This window comes from Entelurus aequoreus, linkage group LG11 (assembly GCF_033978785.1).
Source record: "Entelurus aequoreus isolate RoL-2023_Sb linkage group LG11, RoL_Eaeq_v1.1, whole genome shotgun sequence".
Taxonomy (NCBI): Eukaryota; Metazoa; Chordata; class Actinopteri; order Syngnathiformes; family Syngnathidae; genus Entelurus; species Entelurus aequoreus.
The window spans coordinates 17,683,396-17,697,347 of NC_084741.1; the positions used below are offsets into that span (position 1 = coordinate 17,683,396).

The 13,952-nt window shown below is 42.6% G+C and overlaps 2 protein-coding genes across 3 annotated transcripts in view; one reads left to right on the forward strand and one right to left on the reverse strand.

Moving 5' to 3' along the window:
- Positions 1 to 983, forward strand: part of LOC133659841 (WD repeat-containing protein 73-like) — a 15,953-nt gene extending 14,970 nt beyond the window's left edge. Inside the window, exons 7-8 of the mRNA XM_062062631.1 lie at positions 90 to 449; positions 633 to 983. Of these exons, the coding sequence (XP_061918615.1) occupies positions 90 to 449; positions 633 to 859 (587 nt within the window). The 3' untranslated portion in view covers positions 860 to 983. The remainder of the gene's footprint in view (positions 1 to 89; positions 450 to 632) is intronic.
- A 1,534-nt stretch (positions 984 to 2,517) lies between these two features.
- plekhf2 (pleckstrin homology domain containing, family F (with FYVE domain) member 2) overlaps positions 2,518 to 13,952 on the reverse strand; it is a 47,901-nt gene continuing 36,466 nt past the window's right edge. Inside the window, exons 2-3 of one of the 2 annotated variants that reach the window (XR_009827723.1) lie at positions 8,863 to 10,070; positions 2,518 to 3,143 (exon numbers count right to left, since the gene is read on the reverse strand). Coding sequence is in view for 1 of the 2 variants with exons in the window: in XM_062062635.1 (XP_061918619.1) it covers positions 9,337 to 10,059 (723 nt within the window). In the remaining variant the exon portion in view is untranslated. Of the gene's footprint in view, positions 3,144 to 4,551; positions 10,071 to 13,952 lie in introns of those variants that run through there. The other variant, XM_062062635.1, reaches the window with a different exon arrangement.

Genomic DNA, 13,952 nt, shown 5'->3' on the forward strand with positions numbered 1-13,952 from the left:
TCGTTTGTGATAATGTCACGTCTTGTTTGATGATGATGTCATGTCTTGTGTGTGATGAAACAGGAAGTGACTGTTAGATTTTTTTACAGCATCAGAGTCTGCAGACCTTCTGACGTCGCTACACTTCCTGAGTGAGGCGGTCTTCCTGGCGGCCTGCACCAATGGGAACCTTCACACCGTAGACACTCGCACGCCATCGCCCCCGCAGCTCGTGTCCTCCATGGATCCCGGCTCCCTCTGGTGGACGGACGTCTCGACGGGCGCGTCCGGCTGCAGGCTTGTCCGCGTGTCCTCAACAGGGCTAACGGTGCTTTCGGACCTGAGGAACCCCCCGGGCGCAGTGAGTCAGGCTCAGCTGGCGGTCGGACTACGACGTCAACAACACCCGGGGGCGGGTGACGTCACCGTGAGGTGGGCGCCGACGCTGCAGGACACCATCTCTGTGTCAGGTCAGCGTCAACTGAACGAACTCTAAAGATTTTCCGCTCCACCACAGTCTGAATGTTCTGAACTCTTGTTTCCACCCAAGTATGAAATGCTAATGTAACATAGATGTTGTTGAGGCTCCACAGCGCCTCTGCTGGTGGCAGACGAGCACTGCACACTTTAATCCGCTCTCTCTATTCTCGCAGGTTTCAGCGGCGACGTCCAAATCTACAGCGCCACCGCCTGGGGGGCGGAGCCAACAACAGCCGCGCCGCTCTTCGAGCATCGAGGTCACACGGTGTCTTCGCAGGCGGCGGACGGCGCCGTGGTCACCGCTCACGTCTGGCACCCCAAGCAGGCCAGGACGCTTCTGTCGGCCGCCTCAGACGGGTCTCTGCACGTGTGGGACTGGAACCAGCAACCAGACGGCTGACGCTGCTCTCCGGGTACGCATCTTGTCCATTTCAGTCGCATTGTTCTCCTGTGTGGAGGCGCCATCATAGCGTGACGCGCTCCTCTAAAATAAAAGTAACGCTGTGGACCGCAGAGTCTGTGATTGCACGACACCACTTCCTGTTTGTGCGGCTCGCTCACTTTGACCCTCAATACGAGACTGATGCAGTCAATCCTGACACAGCCATAAAAGAAGGCGTGGCCAAAGTGCATAGTCCCGTAGTACAAATATAATGCACCTGTGTGAAGTTGGCCCCGCCCACCATGTCAGAACCTCCCTGAACGTGTCAGTTTGTTTGTGATGCAACTTTTTAGTTTTTTGGTCTATTATAGTATTTATGATGACGTTTTATGTTAATGTATTATCTATAATCAGACCCCAAACTATGTCTAAATCTCCCCAAAATTGTCCCATTTCTACTTATTGTATATTATTTTTATCTTATTGTTTTATTATGCACCAGCAGCCCCTCCCTATTTCGGTCTAGTTTAACAGCTTTTATGTTAACGTGAATTCAAAGTGTTCATATTCATAAAAATGTCACAATGTGCCCAATAATTTGGATGTTTTATGGTGCTGGTTATGCATCATAAAACGTTAGCATAAAAACTAAAACATGTGCAGCACAAATGATTGAGACAAGTTGGGGAGGTTGTGACAAGATGTCAGAACTTCACACACATATCCTTTTTGGTTTTTGAAATGTGCTAATTCAGCAAGAAGCTGAAATGTTAAAAGTAGCAGTATGGTGGAAAAACAAGTTGACTTTAGCAGCTTATTTGTGCTCCATTGTAACCATTAAACTAGATCCAATTGTGTTTACAAAGTATGTGAAAATACTGTCTAAACATCACAAAATGCCACAAATTTAGTCGGCCATTTAGAATATTTCGCTCCGAATACCTTCGGCAATTTCCGTAGATTTTGCGTCCCTATGGTAACTGTCAGAATAATTGTATCTATGTTGTCACAAAACTTTGTGTTACATTGAGTTCAGCTTACCCTGCGAGAAGACAAAAGCCGTCTTTGATCCTACCAAGCAGAAGGCTTGTAAAACTCCACTGTGTAGGATGGGAAGCAACATGAAGGTGTTCTGTTTCTTTGATGTAATCAACAGGAAGATTTTGTCTTGACCCGAGATCTACAAAGCGGAGTGTGTGTGCTTCTGTACGCGCACAGACATAAGCGATACAGGTTACACTGAGGGTGGCCGTATAAACAACTTAAACACTGTTACAAATATACGCCACACTGTGAACCCACACCAAACAAGAATGACAAACACATTTCGGGAGAACATCCGCACCGTAGCAACTTAAACACAACAGAACAAATACCCAGAACCCTTTGCAGCACTAACTCTTCCGGGATGCTACAAAATACACCCCTGCTAACCCCCAAACCCCACCCCCCTCTACCCCCCCAAGAGTTAGTGCTGCAAAGGGTTCTGGGTATTTGTTCTGTTGTGTTTATGTTGTGTTACGGTGTGGATGTTCTCCCGAAATGTGTTTATCATTCTTGTTTGGTGTGGGTTCACAGTGTGGCGTATATTTGTAACAGTGTTGAAGTTGTTTACACGGCTACCCTCAGTGTAACCTGTATCGCTGTTGATCAAGTATGCATTGCATTCACTTGTTATATTATGTGACTGGGCCAGCATTCTTTGGACTGGATGAAAAGCGGACGTGACGATTTTCGGGAGGGGCACTGAAATTTGGGACTCCCGGGAGGTTTGGCAAGTATGAGAATTAGCGGTGAATGCGGTGTTACCGCGGCAACGGCGCTGTATATAATCGGCGGGCCAGCTCTAGTGTTAATTTGATATCGCGGGCCAAAGTTTGACACCCACGCATGTAGAGACGCCATGCATCACGTGACTGACTTCCTCATTAACTCTCAAAATGTCTCAGGAATCTCCTTGAGCTTAAAACTATTTTCATCATATTTATTATTTATTTACTTGCAAACTTTTGAAGTCTTGTTGTCATAAATCAATAGCAGCTTCAAAATAAAGGCAGCTTGTTTTTCCACTCTAGATAATTGTCTTTCAATATGATTTTTTTTCAATCCCCCTTTTACAATGAAACAACTTGACTTCAAAAGGGGTGAGGGTGAATAATATTCACATGTATAATAAATGTCTTCAAGGAGTTTCTTGTGAAAACGAGGCTGTCACTCAAGTGACTTACGACCGCGGTCATTTGCAGCGGCGAGCTATCAGCGCGTCACAGCTGTCACTTCTTAGCGGGAGCGTCTGTCGTCCCTTTGAGCAGAATAAACCACGTAAGGAAGATCACCGCCGGTCATGCAGGAGAGAAAGAAAACGGGAAGACAATTTAAAAAAGTAACTTTTGGACTTTTCACCCCTTCAAAATGGCATTCATGACAAGAAAGGCAAGTGGAACACAGAATGTTCATTCAGTTTGTGTAAAAAAAAAACAAAGAAAAAGTCCCACAGAAGTTGCATATTTCATATTTTTATATTCAGCCTTCACTCTGTGAAGACAACATGTCAGCTGGAAGCAACACATCGATCAATCAAACTGTTAATGAAGCTGCAGTTTTACATTCTCCTTGAAGCCCTTTTTTTGTTCTCTTTTTTTGCAAACTATGGGATTAAACGTGGAAGGAACGCTCCAGGAAACGACCCGCTCGTGTTGGCGGACCTTTCAGTCGGATCTCATTGATGCTGCGTTCAGGGACCCCCCGCAGGTAGTGTGTTAAACAGAGCTCTACTTTCGACTCAAGAGCATGCGTCCTTTAAGGCCACGCCCACTATTAGACGTCATGTGACCTCCCAATTAGAACGCATGTAAACACGCATTGAAGGAATCTTTTAGGCGAGCACAATCGCTGTACTAAATGTAGTGTTGTATGTTCTCATTTAATATTATTTAGGTAACCATCAAATGTATGATTTAGTGGCTTTTCTTGGCATCAGATCAGGGATTTTCAAACTGTGGTGGTACGCCAAATCAATGAAATATTCAAACACAGTGTTACTGTTCAAACTGTCTGTTAGTGGCCAATTTTTTCAAACTGTGGTGGTACGCCAAATCAAACTGATTATTTCATTGATTTGGCGTACCACCACAAACACAGTGTTACTGTTCAAACTGTCGGTTAGTGGCCAATTTTTTCAAACTGTGGTGGTATGCCTAATCAATGAAATATTCAAACACAGTGTTACTGTTCAAACTGTCTGTTTGAAAAAGTTTTAAAAAATTGGCCACTAACAGACAGTTTGAACAGTAACACTGTTTGAATATTTCATTGATTTGGCGTACCACGACAAAAACAGTGTTACTGTTCAAACGGTCTGTTAGTGGCCAATTTTTTCAAACTGTGGTGGTACGCCAAATCAATGAAATATTCAAACAGTGTTACTGTTCAAACTGTCTTGTTTGAAAAAATTGGCCACTAACAGACCATTTGAACAATAACACTGTGTTTGAATATTTCATTGATTTGGCGTACCACCACAAACACAGTGTTACTGTTCAAACAGTCTGTTAGTGGCCAATTTTTTCAAACTGTGGTGGTACGCCAAATCAATGAAATATTCAGTTTGATTTGGCGTACCACCACAGTTTGAAAAAATTGGCCGCTAACAGACAGTTTGAACAGTAACACTGTGTTTGAATATTTAATTGATTTGGCGTACCACCACAGTTTGATTTGGCGTACCACCACAAACGCAGTGTTACTGTTCAAACTGTCTGTTAGTGGCCAATTTTTTTCAAACTGTGGTGGTACGCCAAATCAATGAAATATTCAAACAGTGTTACTGTTCAAACTGTCAGTGGCCAATTTTTTCAAACTGTGGTGGTATGCCAAATCAAATTGAATATTTCATTGATTTGGCGTACCACCACAGTTTGATTTGGCATACCACCACAAACAGTGTTACTGTTCAAACTGTTTGTTAGTGGCCAATTTTTTCAAACTGTGGTGGTACGCCAAATCAATGAAATATTCAAACACAGTGTTACTGTTCAAACTGTCTGTTAGTGGCCAATTTTTTCAAACTGTGGTGGTACGCCAAATCAATGAAATATTCAAACACAGTGTTACTGTTCAAACTGTCTGTTAGTGGCCAATTTTTAAAAATTTTTTCAAACTGTAGTGGTACACCAAATCAAACTGAATATTTCATTGATTTGACGTACCACCACAGTTTGAAAAAATTGGCCACTAACAGACAGTTTGAACAGTAACACTTTGAATATTTCATTGATTTGGCGTAAAACCACAAACACAGTGTAACTGTTCAAGCTGTCTGTTAGTGGCACACCAAATCAAACTGTGGTGGTACGCCAAATCAGTGAAATATTCAAACACAGTGTTACTGTTCAAACTGTCTGTTAGTGGCCAATTTTTTTTTTTACCGTTAATTCCAGATTATAATGCAAAAAGTTTTTTTAAAACCCCCACAATTGAATACACTGAGAAGGTGTGTTATTGTTTGTGCTATGGCGCCACCTTTTGGACAAGTTTGCTCACTGAAGTTACTGCAGTGCCGTCTTTGGACTGAGCTTTCAACCGGAAGTAGACGTGCCGTTCGGGTTTTTAGCCGTCCATAGCGTTTCTACTCGTATGTATTCTTCATTCATCACTCCAAGCAACGTTTGTAAGTTTTACAATATAACCAAAACTATTCATACTTACTAAACCGTTTCATGTGTGATGTCTGTAGGAGTGTTTTCATGCATGTTTGCACGTGCTATCGTACTGGAATGAAGCTAGCGTCGTTAGCATTAGTTAAAGTGTCTGTGTTAGTATTATTAACTTACAATAAATATATTTTTTGTATTGTTCCAGTTTTGTAAATTCACCAAAACGTCACCGTGGAGTTTGTTTAGCTGATTAGAGAGTGAGTGAGTACATGACGATGACTTCTGTTTTGTTTGATCAGCCGTTTTACTGCCGTGTTACAGCCGCCGTTTGGAAACAATCAAGGTATGTAAATAAACATTTACAGAATATTTCTGTGTAAATATCTCATTTCACAACGTATATATCTGCGGCTAATATATGGAGATATTTTTTCTTCTCACATTTAGTGGGTAAACTTATACACTGTCACGCTCTATAGTCCGGAAAATATGGTAAATATTCTTGTTAAACAATACCCCTGCCTTGTTTTAATGAATACTTTGGCCTACTATGCTACTGTGCATTATTGTTGGCCATGATGGTGTTTTCTGAGGTGGTTCTGCATTAGATGACCAAATATGGCGTTCAGTGTAACGATTGTACTAGCGTGAAAGATTCCTTCGACGCACAATTGCTCGACAAAAACAATAGAAATAATTATATAGCGACATTCTTTTAAATTTTACACAACTATCGTACAAGACAAAAAAAACAAGAAAAATATCCCTTTTTTTTCTCCTTTCACACTTTAAACTCAGCTGGGAAGAGAAACTTGTCACATGACACACACACACACACATGCACATACACACTTGTGTGAGTGTGATCGCACAACCACACAGTCCCGAAAATAAAACTCACTTCCTAATTTTTAGACGGTAATTCTCGAACAAAAAAAAAAGAAAAGTATTTTGAAAAGTAACAAGAAGAAAAAGAGGGCAAAAACGGACAAAAGTGTTGGGACACATCTCCGATCCAATCATAGTCGTCCCTGAATCACAGTTTGGACCGTTTTTCTGGTGCTGGTGCTAAAGGAAGGTCCGTGAAGGTTTGGTGTGGAACAACTAGAACTGTTCCAACATGGCAAATAGTCCAAAACCTTGTGGAAGAGTTCTGCTCCTGGTCTTGCATTGATTGAACGTGAACATAATAAAGTCGTAAAAAATGCCTCTTTTTAGTACAGTAACGCGGGGATATTCATCTCAATTGTTTTAAGGGGCCACCTTTCCAGAGAGCCGAACTGATCCCGTCCTCCCTTATAAGTCTTGTTTTGTGTCACCGGTGTCCTCTACAGTGGACATTTGATCTTGGTCCATTTATTTTCTTAGTTACAGGAGCGCTTGGTTGTTTTTTTTAGGATCTTCCCCAAACATCTTCATGACAGCACTCGAGTGTGATCACTCGAGTGTGATCAGCAAAAATTTGAATTTTTTTTTGAACAATGATGAAAAACAGAGGATCTAAGATTGAACCCTAAGGAACACCAGGACTACAACTCAAGAAGTTGAACCGCATCTGATGTAAACTAACTACAGTCAGTCAAATTACGGAAAAAGGTGTATCTGCCAAAAAAGGAGAGGACTTAAAGGGGTGCCTTGAGGAACGCCTCAATTATGTAAATCACAAGTTTGGATCCCCGATGCTAATGTTTGTTAGCAAAGTGAAATGTGTAAAACGTGTTTACGTCCAGGAATTTTCCGCAAAAATATTTGTACTCCTAAGTTTTGAACTGAACCCGGGGGACCGCTTTGGTGTCGGATTTGGTCCCCGAGCCTGCTAGTTGAATACCCCTAGGTTGACACATCGGAACGCCTCGATTATGTAAATCACAAGTTTGGACCCCGATGCTAATGTTTGTTAGCAATGTTAAATGTGTAAAACGGGTTTACGTTTGGAATTTTCTGCAAAATATTTCTACTCTCAAGTTTTGAGCTGAACCCGGGGGACCGCTGTGGTGTCGGATTTGGTCCCCGAGCCTGCTAGTTGAATACCCCTACGTTGACACATCGGAACGCCTCGATTATGTAAATCACAAATTTGGACCCCAATGCTAATGTTTGTTAGCAAACGTGTTTACGTCTAGGAATTTTCCGCAAAAATATTTGTACTCCCAAGTTTTGAACTGAACCCGGGGGACCGCTTAGGTGTCGGATTTGGCCCCCGAGCCTGCTAGTTGAATACCCCTAGGTTGACACATCGAAGATTATGTAAATCACAAGTTTGGACCCCGATGCTAATGTTTGCTAGCAACGTTAAATGTGTAAAACGGGTTTACGTTTGGAATTTTCTGCAAAAATATGTTTACTCCCAAGTTTTGAACTGAACCCGGGGGACCGCTGTGGTGTCGGATTTGGCCCCCGAGCCTGCTAGTTGAATACCTCTAGGTTGACACATCGAACCAGCAGTATTGATACACAACGGAATGCCTCGTTAAGTTAAATGTGTAGAACTGTGTTTACGTCTAGGAATTTTCTGCAAAAATATTTGTATTCCCAAGTTTTGAACTGAACCCGGGGGACCGATGTGGTGTCGGATTTGGCCCCCGAGCCTGCTAGTTGAATACCCTTAGGTTGACACATCGAAGACTATGTAAATCACAAGTTTGGACCCCGATGCTAATGTTTGCTAGCAACGTTAAATGTGTAAAACGGGTTTACGTTTGGAATTTTCTGCAAAAATATTTGTACTCCCAAGTTTTGAACTGAACCCGGGGGACCGCTGTGGTGTCGGATTTGGCCCCCGAGCCTGCTAGTTGAATACCTCTAGGTTGACACATCGAACCAGCAGTATTGATACACAACGGAATGCCTCGTTAAGTTAAATGTGTAGAACTGTGTTTACGTCTAGGAATTTTCTGCAAAAATATTTGTATTCCCAAGTTTTGAACTGAACCCGGGGGACCGATGTGGTGTCGGATTTGGCCCCCGAGCCTGCTAGTTGAATACCCCTAGGTTGACACATCGGAGATTATGTAAATCACAAGTTTGGACCCCGATGCTAATGTTTGCTAGCAACGTTAAATGTGTAAAACGGGTTTACGTTTGGAATTTTCTGCAAAAATATTTGTACTCCCAAGTTTTGAACTGAACCGATGTGGTGTCGGATTTGGCCCCCGAGCCTGCTAGTTGAATACCCCTAGGTTGACACATCGAAGCAGCAGTATTGATACGCAACATGCTGTGTGAATTGAAATGACCACATCGCCCCCTGCTGGGTGTACAGCTACGTGCAGATAGCACCATAAAAACACTGATAAAACCCAAACGGTTTAAAGTTTAAAGCGGAGAAAAGAAACTACTGAAGTGCGAAGAGACGGGACGATTTACCTCGTGTGCAAACGTCCGGTTTCCTGCAGCCGTCCCGATACTTCTGTCCGACGTGTGTCCTGGTCCTCCGCTAAGACCGGAGGAATGTCGTCCCTCAAATGGACGCAGCATTAGTGTCTCAGTGGAAGTGAAGAGATGGTTGCCGTGGCAACTGCAGGACACAGGATGTGCTCGTCAAAGCACCGAATGTATTTTTTTTGCCAGAAGACCTGCTGATGTTCTAGAAGAAGACCTGCTGATGTTCTAGAAGGCACGGAGGTGAGCGTGGAGGCACAGGCTTGATTTGTCACGAGCAGCTAATTGAAATAGAAAAGAAAGCTCTTTCCCTGCAGAGATGATTGGCTGGGGACAGAAGAGGGAGGAGCTAGAGGACAAAGGGGCGTGTCTATTATCCAGGCCTCAGCGTTGCGTGGCGATGCGGCCGTCCAAAATGCCACCACTCAGTTCTGGGAGGTCCGGCTGGCTCCGCCCCGCTCAGTCACTGCTGTCGTCCTCGTCGTCGTCGTCGGACATGTCGAAGTTGGACGAGGGCCGGGCGAAGGAGTCCGAGCGCGCGCCCGACGTCAGCTGCACGTAGCAGAACTCGCAGACGCGGACGGGCTTGGACGACTGGCTGGGCAGGAGGTACTTCTTGTCAGAGCACGGGCCGCACACCACGAAGCCGCACTTCCTGCAGTGGTGGCGGCGGCTGACGGGCGTGAACTTGACCTTCTGGCAGCGCATGCAGACGGTGGCCTCCGAGTCGGGCACCCAGACGGCGGCGTGCTCGCTGGTGGGCGCTTTGCCGCTCTTCTGCAGCAGCTCGCCCACGCACTTGCCGATGTGGTTCATCCACTCCGACTTCTCCGTGGCGGTGGCGGCGTAGACGGCGAAGGACTTGGTGGGCGTCTTGATGAGCCAGCCGTTGCGCAGGTCGCCCTCGTCGGGCACGGTGTCGATGGTGACGCTCTCCAGCGGGATGATGTGCTGCTTGTTGTACTTCTTCTTCTGGATGACGATGTTTCCGTACACCAGGATGTCGTTGAAGAGGAAGAACTGCCGCGCTTTGGGCTTCTTGCGGCACAGTTTGGTCAGCACGCCTTCGCCGATCAGCACGCGGCCCGGGATGGCCAGAGGCTGACCCGCCGCCCCGAAGCAGCTCTCCACCACCGCGATGCGCTTGGAGTTGGCCTCGCTGTTGGCAAGCCGATCCACCATCTTCACCTCACCTAGAGGACGACATGTTGCACACTTTTGATGTTTCTACCACACTTTTGATGTTTGTACGACATATCAGACACTTTTTATGTTTGTACGACATCAGACACTTTTTATGTTTGTACGACATCAGACACTTTTTATGTTTGTACGACATCAGACACTTTTTATGTTCGTACGACACGGACATTTTTTTGTTTGTACGACATATCAGACACTTTTTATGTTTGTACGACACGTCGGACGTTTTTTTGTTTGTACGACATGTCGGACACTTTATATGTTTGTACGACACGTCAGACGTTTTTGTGTTTGTACGACATGTCGGACACTTTATATGTTTGTACGACACGTCGGAAAGTTTTTATGTTTGTACGACACGTCGGACAGTTTTTATGTTTGTACGACATGTCGGACACTTTGTGTTTGTACGACACGTCGGAAAGTTTTTATGTTTGTACGACACGTCGGACAGTTTTTATGTTTGTACGACACGGACATTTTTTTATTTGTGCAACACCGACGTTTTTTTATTTGTACGACACGTCAGACACTATTTTTGTTTGTACAACACTTCAGACGCTCTTTTTATGTTTGTACGAAACGGACGCTTTTTTTGTTTTTAACGACATGTCAGACGCTCTTTTTATGTTTGTCTTTTAATGTTTGTACAAGACGTCGGACGCTTTTTTTGTTTCTAAGACACAGACAGTTTTTATGTTTGTACGACATCAGACACTTTTTATGTTTGTACGACATCAGACACTTTTTATGTTTGTACGACATCAGACACTTTTTATGTTTGTACGACATCAGACACTTTTTATGTTTGTACGACATCAGACACTTTTTATGTTTGTACGACATCAGACACTTTTTATGTTTGTACGACATCAGACACTTTTTATGTTTGTACGACACGTCGGACACTTTTTATGTTTGTACGACACGTCGGACGTTTTTTTGTTGGTACGACATGTCGGACACTTTATATGCTTGTACGACACGTCAGACGTTTTTGTGTTTGTAAGACATGTCGGACACTTTATATGTTTGTAAGACACGTCGGAAAGTTTTTAGGTTTGTACGACACATCGGACAGTTTTTATGTTTGTACGACACGTCGGACGTTTTTTTGTTTGTACGACAGGTCGGACGTTTTTTTGTTTGTACGACACGGACATTTTTTTATTTGTGCGACACCAAGGTTTTTTTTATTTGTACGACACGTCAGACACTTTTTGTTTGTACGACACTTCGGACGCTCTTTTTATGTTTGTACGACACGGATGCTTTTTTTGTTTTTAACGACATGTCAGACGCTCTTTTTATGTTTGTCTTTTAATGTTTGTGCAAGACGTCGGACACTTTTTTTGTTTCTAAGACACGGACAGTTTTTATGTTTGTACGACATATCAGACAATTTTTATGTTTGTACGACATCAGAAACTTTTTATGTTTGTACAACACGGACATTTTTTTGTTTGTACGACATAGACACTTTTTATGTTTGTACGACACGTCGGACACTTTTTATGTTTGTACGACACGTCGGACGTTTTTTTGTTTGTACGACATGTCGGACACTTTATATGTTTGTACGACACGTCAGACGTTTTTGTGTTTGTAAGACATGTCGGACACTTTATATGTTTGTAAGACACGTCGGAAAGTTTTTAGGTTTGTACGACACGTCGGACAGTTTTTATGTTTGTACGACAAGTCGGACGTTTTTTTGTTTGTACGACAGGTCGGACGTTTGTTTGTACGACATGTTTGTTACGACACTTTATATGTTTGTACGACACGTCGGACGTTTTTTTGTTTGTACGACATGTCGGAAGGTTTTTATGTTTGTACGACACGCACATTTTTTTGTTTGTACGACATGTTTGTACGACACTTTATGTGTTTGTACGACATGTCGGAAGGTTTTTATGTTTGTACGACACGTCGGACAGTTTTTATGTTTGTACGACATGGACATTCTTTTGTTTGTACGACAGGTTGGACGTTTTTTTGTTTGTACAACACGGACATTTTTTTATTTGTGCGACACCGACGTTTTTTTATTTGTACGACACGTGAGACACTATTTTTGTTTGTACGACACTTCGGATGCTCTTTTTATGTTTGTACGACACGGACGCTTTTTTTGTTTTTAACGACATGTCAGACGCTCTTTATGTTTGTTCAACACTTCGGACGCTCTTTTTATATTTGTACAAGACGTCGGACCCTTTTTTTGTTTCTACGATACGGACAGTTTTTATGTTAGTACGACATATCAGACACTTTTTATGTTTGTGTACGACACTTTTTATGTTTGTACGACATAGACAGTTTTTATGTTTGTACGACATGTCAGACACTTTTTATGTTTGTGTACGACACGGACACTTTTTATGTTTTTACGACAGACATTTTTTTTGTTTGTACGACATGTCAGACACTTTATATGTTTGTACGACACGTCAGACGTTTTTGTGTTTGTACGACACAGCGGACAGTTTATCTATGTTTGTACGACACGTCGGAAAGTTTTTATGTTTGTACGACACGTCGGACAGTTTTTATGTTTGTACGACACGGACATTTTTTTGTTTGTACGACACGAACATTTTTTATTTGTGCGACACAGACGTTTTTTTATTTGTACGACACGTCAAGACACTATTTTAGTTTGTACGACACTTCGGACGCTCTTTTTATGTTTGTACAACACGGACGCTCTTTTTGTTTTTAACGACACGTCAGACGCTCTTTTTATGTTTGTACAAGACGTCGGATGCTTTTTTTGTTTCTACGACACGGACAGTTTTTATGTTTGTACGACACGTCGGACGGTTTTTATGTTCGTACGGCACGTCGGACGGTTTTTATGTTCGTACGACACCTCGGATGTTTTTTATGTTTGTACGACACGTCGGATGTTTTTTATGTTCGTACGACACGTCGGATGTTTTTTATGTTTGTACGACACGTCGGATGTTTTTTATGTTTGTACGACATGTGAGACGGTTTTTAAGTTTGTACGACACGTCGGATGTTTTTTATGTTTGTACGACATGTGAGACGGTTTTTAAGTTTGTAAGACACGTCGGATGTTTTTTATGTTTGTACGACATGTGAGACGGTTTTTATGTTTGTACGACACGTCGGATGTTTTTTATGTTTGTACGACATGTGAGACGGTTTTTATGTTTGTTCGACACGTCGGATGTTTTTTATGTTTGTACGACATGTGAGACGGTTTTTATGTTTGTACGACACGTCGGACGGTTTTTATGTTTGTACGACGCGTCGGATGCTTTTTATGTTTGTACGACACGTTGGGCCCCCAGGTCAAAAAGGTTGGGATAGTAGTCATGACATGTTTAGGTGACATGACCATGACTTCTTATGTTTGTACGACACTTTTTATGTTTGTACGACACTTTTTATGTTTGTATGTCACGTCGGACACTTTTTATGTTTGTACGACACGTCGGACGCTTTTTATGTTTGTATGACACAGACATTTTTTTGTTCGTACGACACATTGGACGTTTTTTGGTTTGTACGACATGTCGGACACTTTATATGTTTGTACGACACATTGGCCGTTTTTTGTTTGTACGACATGTCAGACACTTTATATGTTTGTACGACATGGACAGTTTTTATGTTGTACGACACGTCAGACACTTTTTATATTGTACGACACGTCAGACACTTTTTATGTTTGTACGACACGGAAATGTTTTTGTTTGTACGACACATCTAACCTTTTTTTTTTTTGTATGACATATATGACATATGTTTGCACGACACATCAGACAGTTTTTTTGTTTGTACGACATGTCGGACACTTTATATGTTTGTACGACATATCGGACAGTTATATTGTTGTA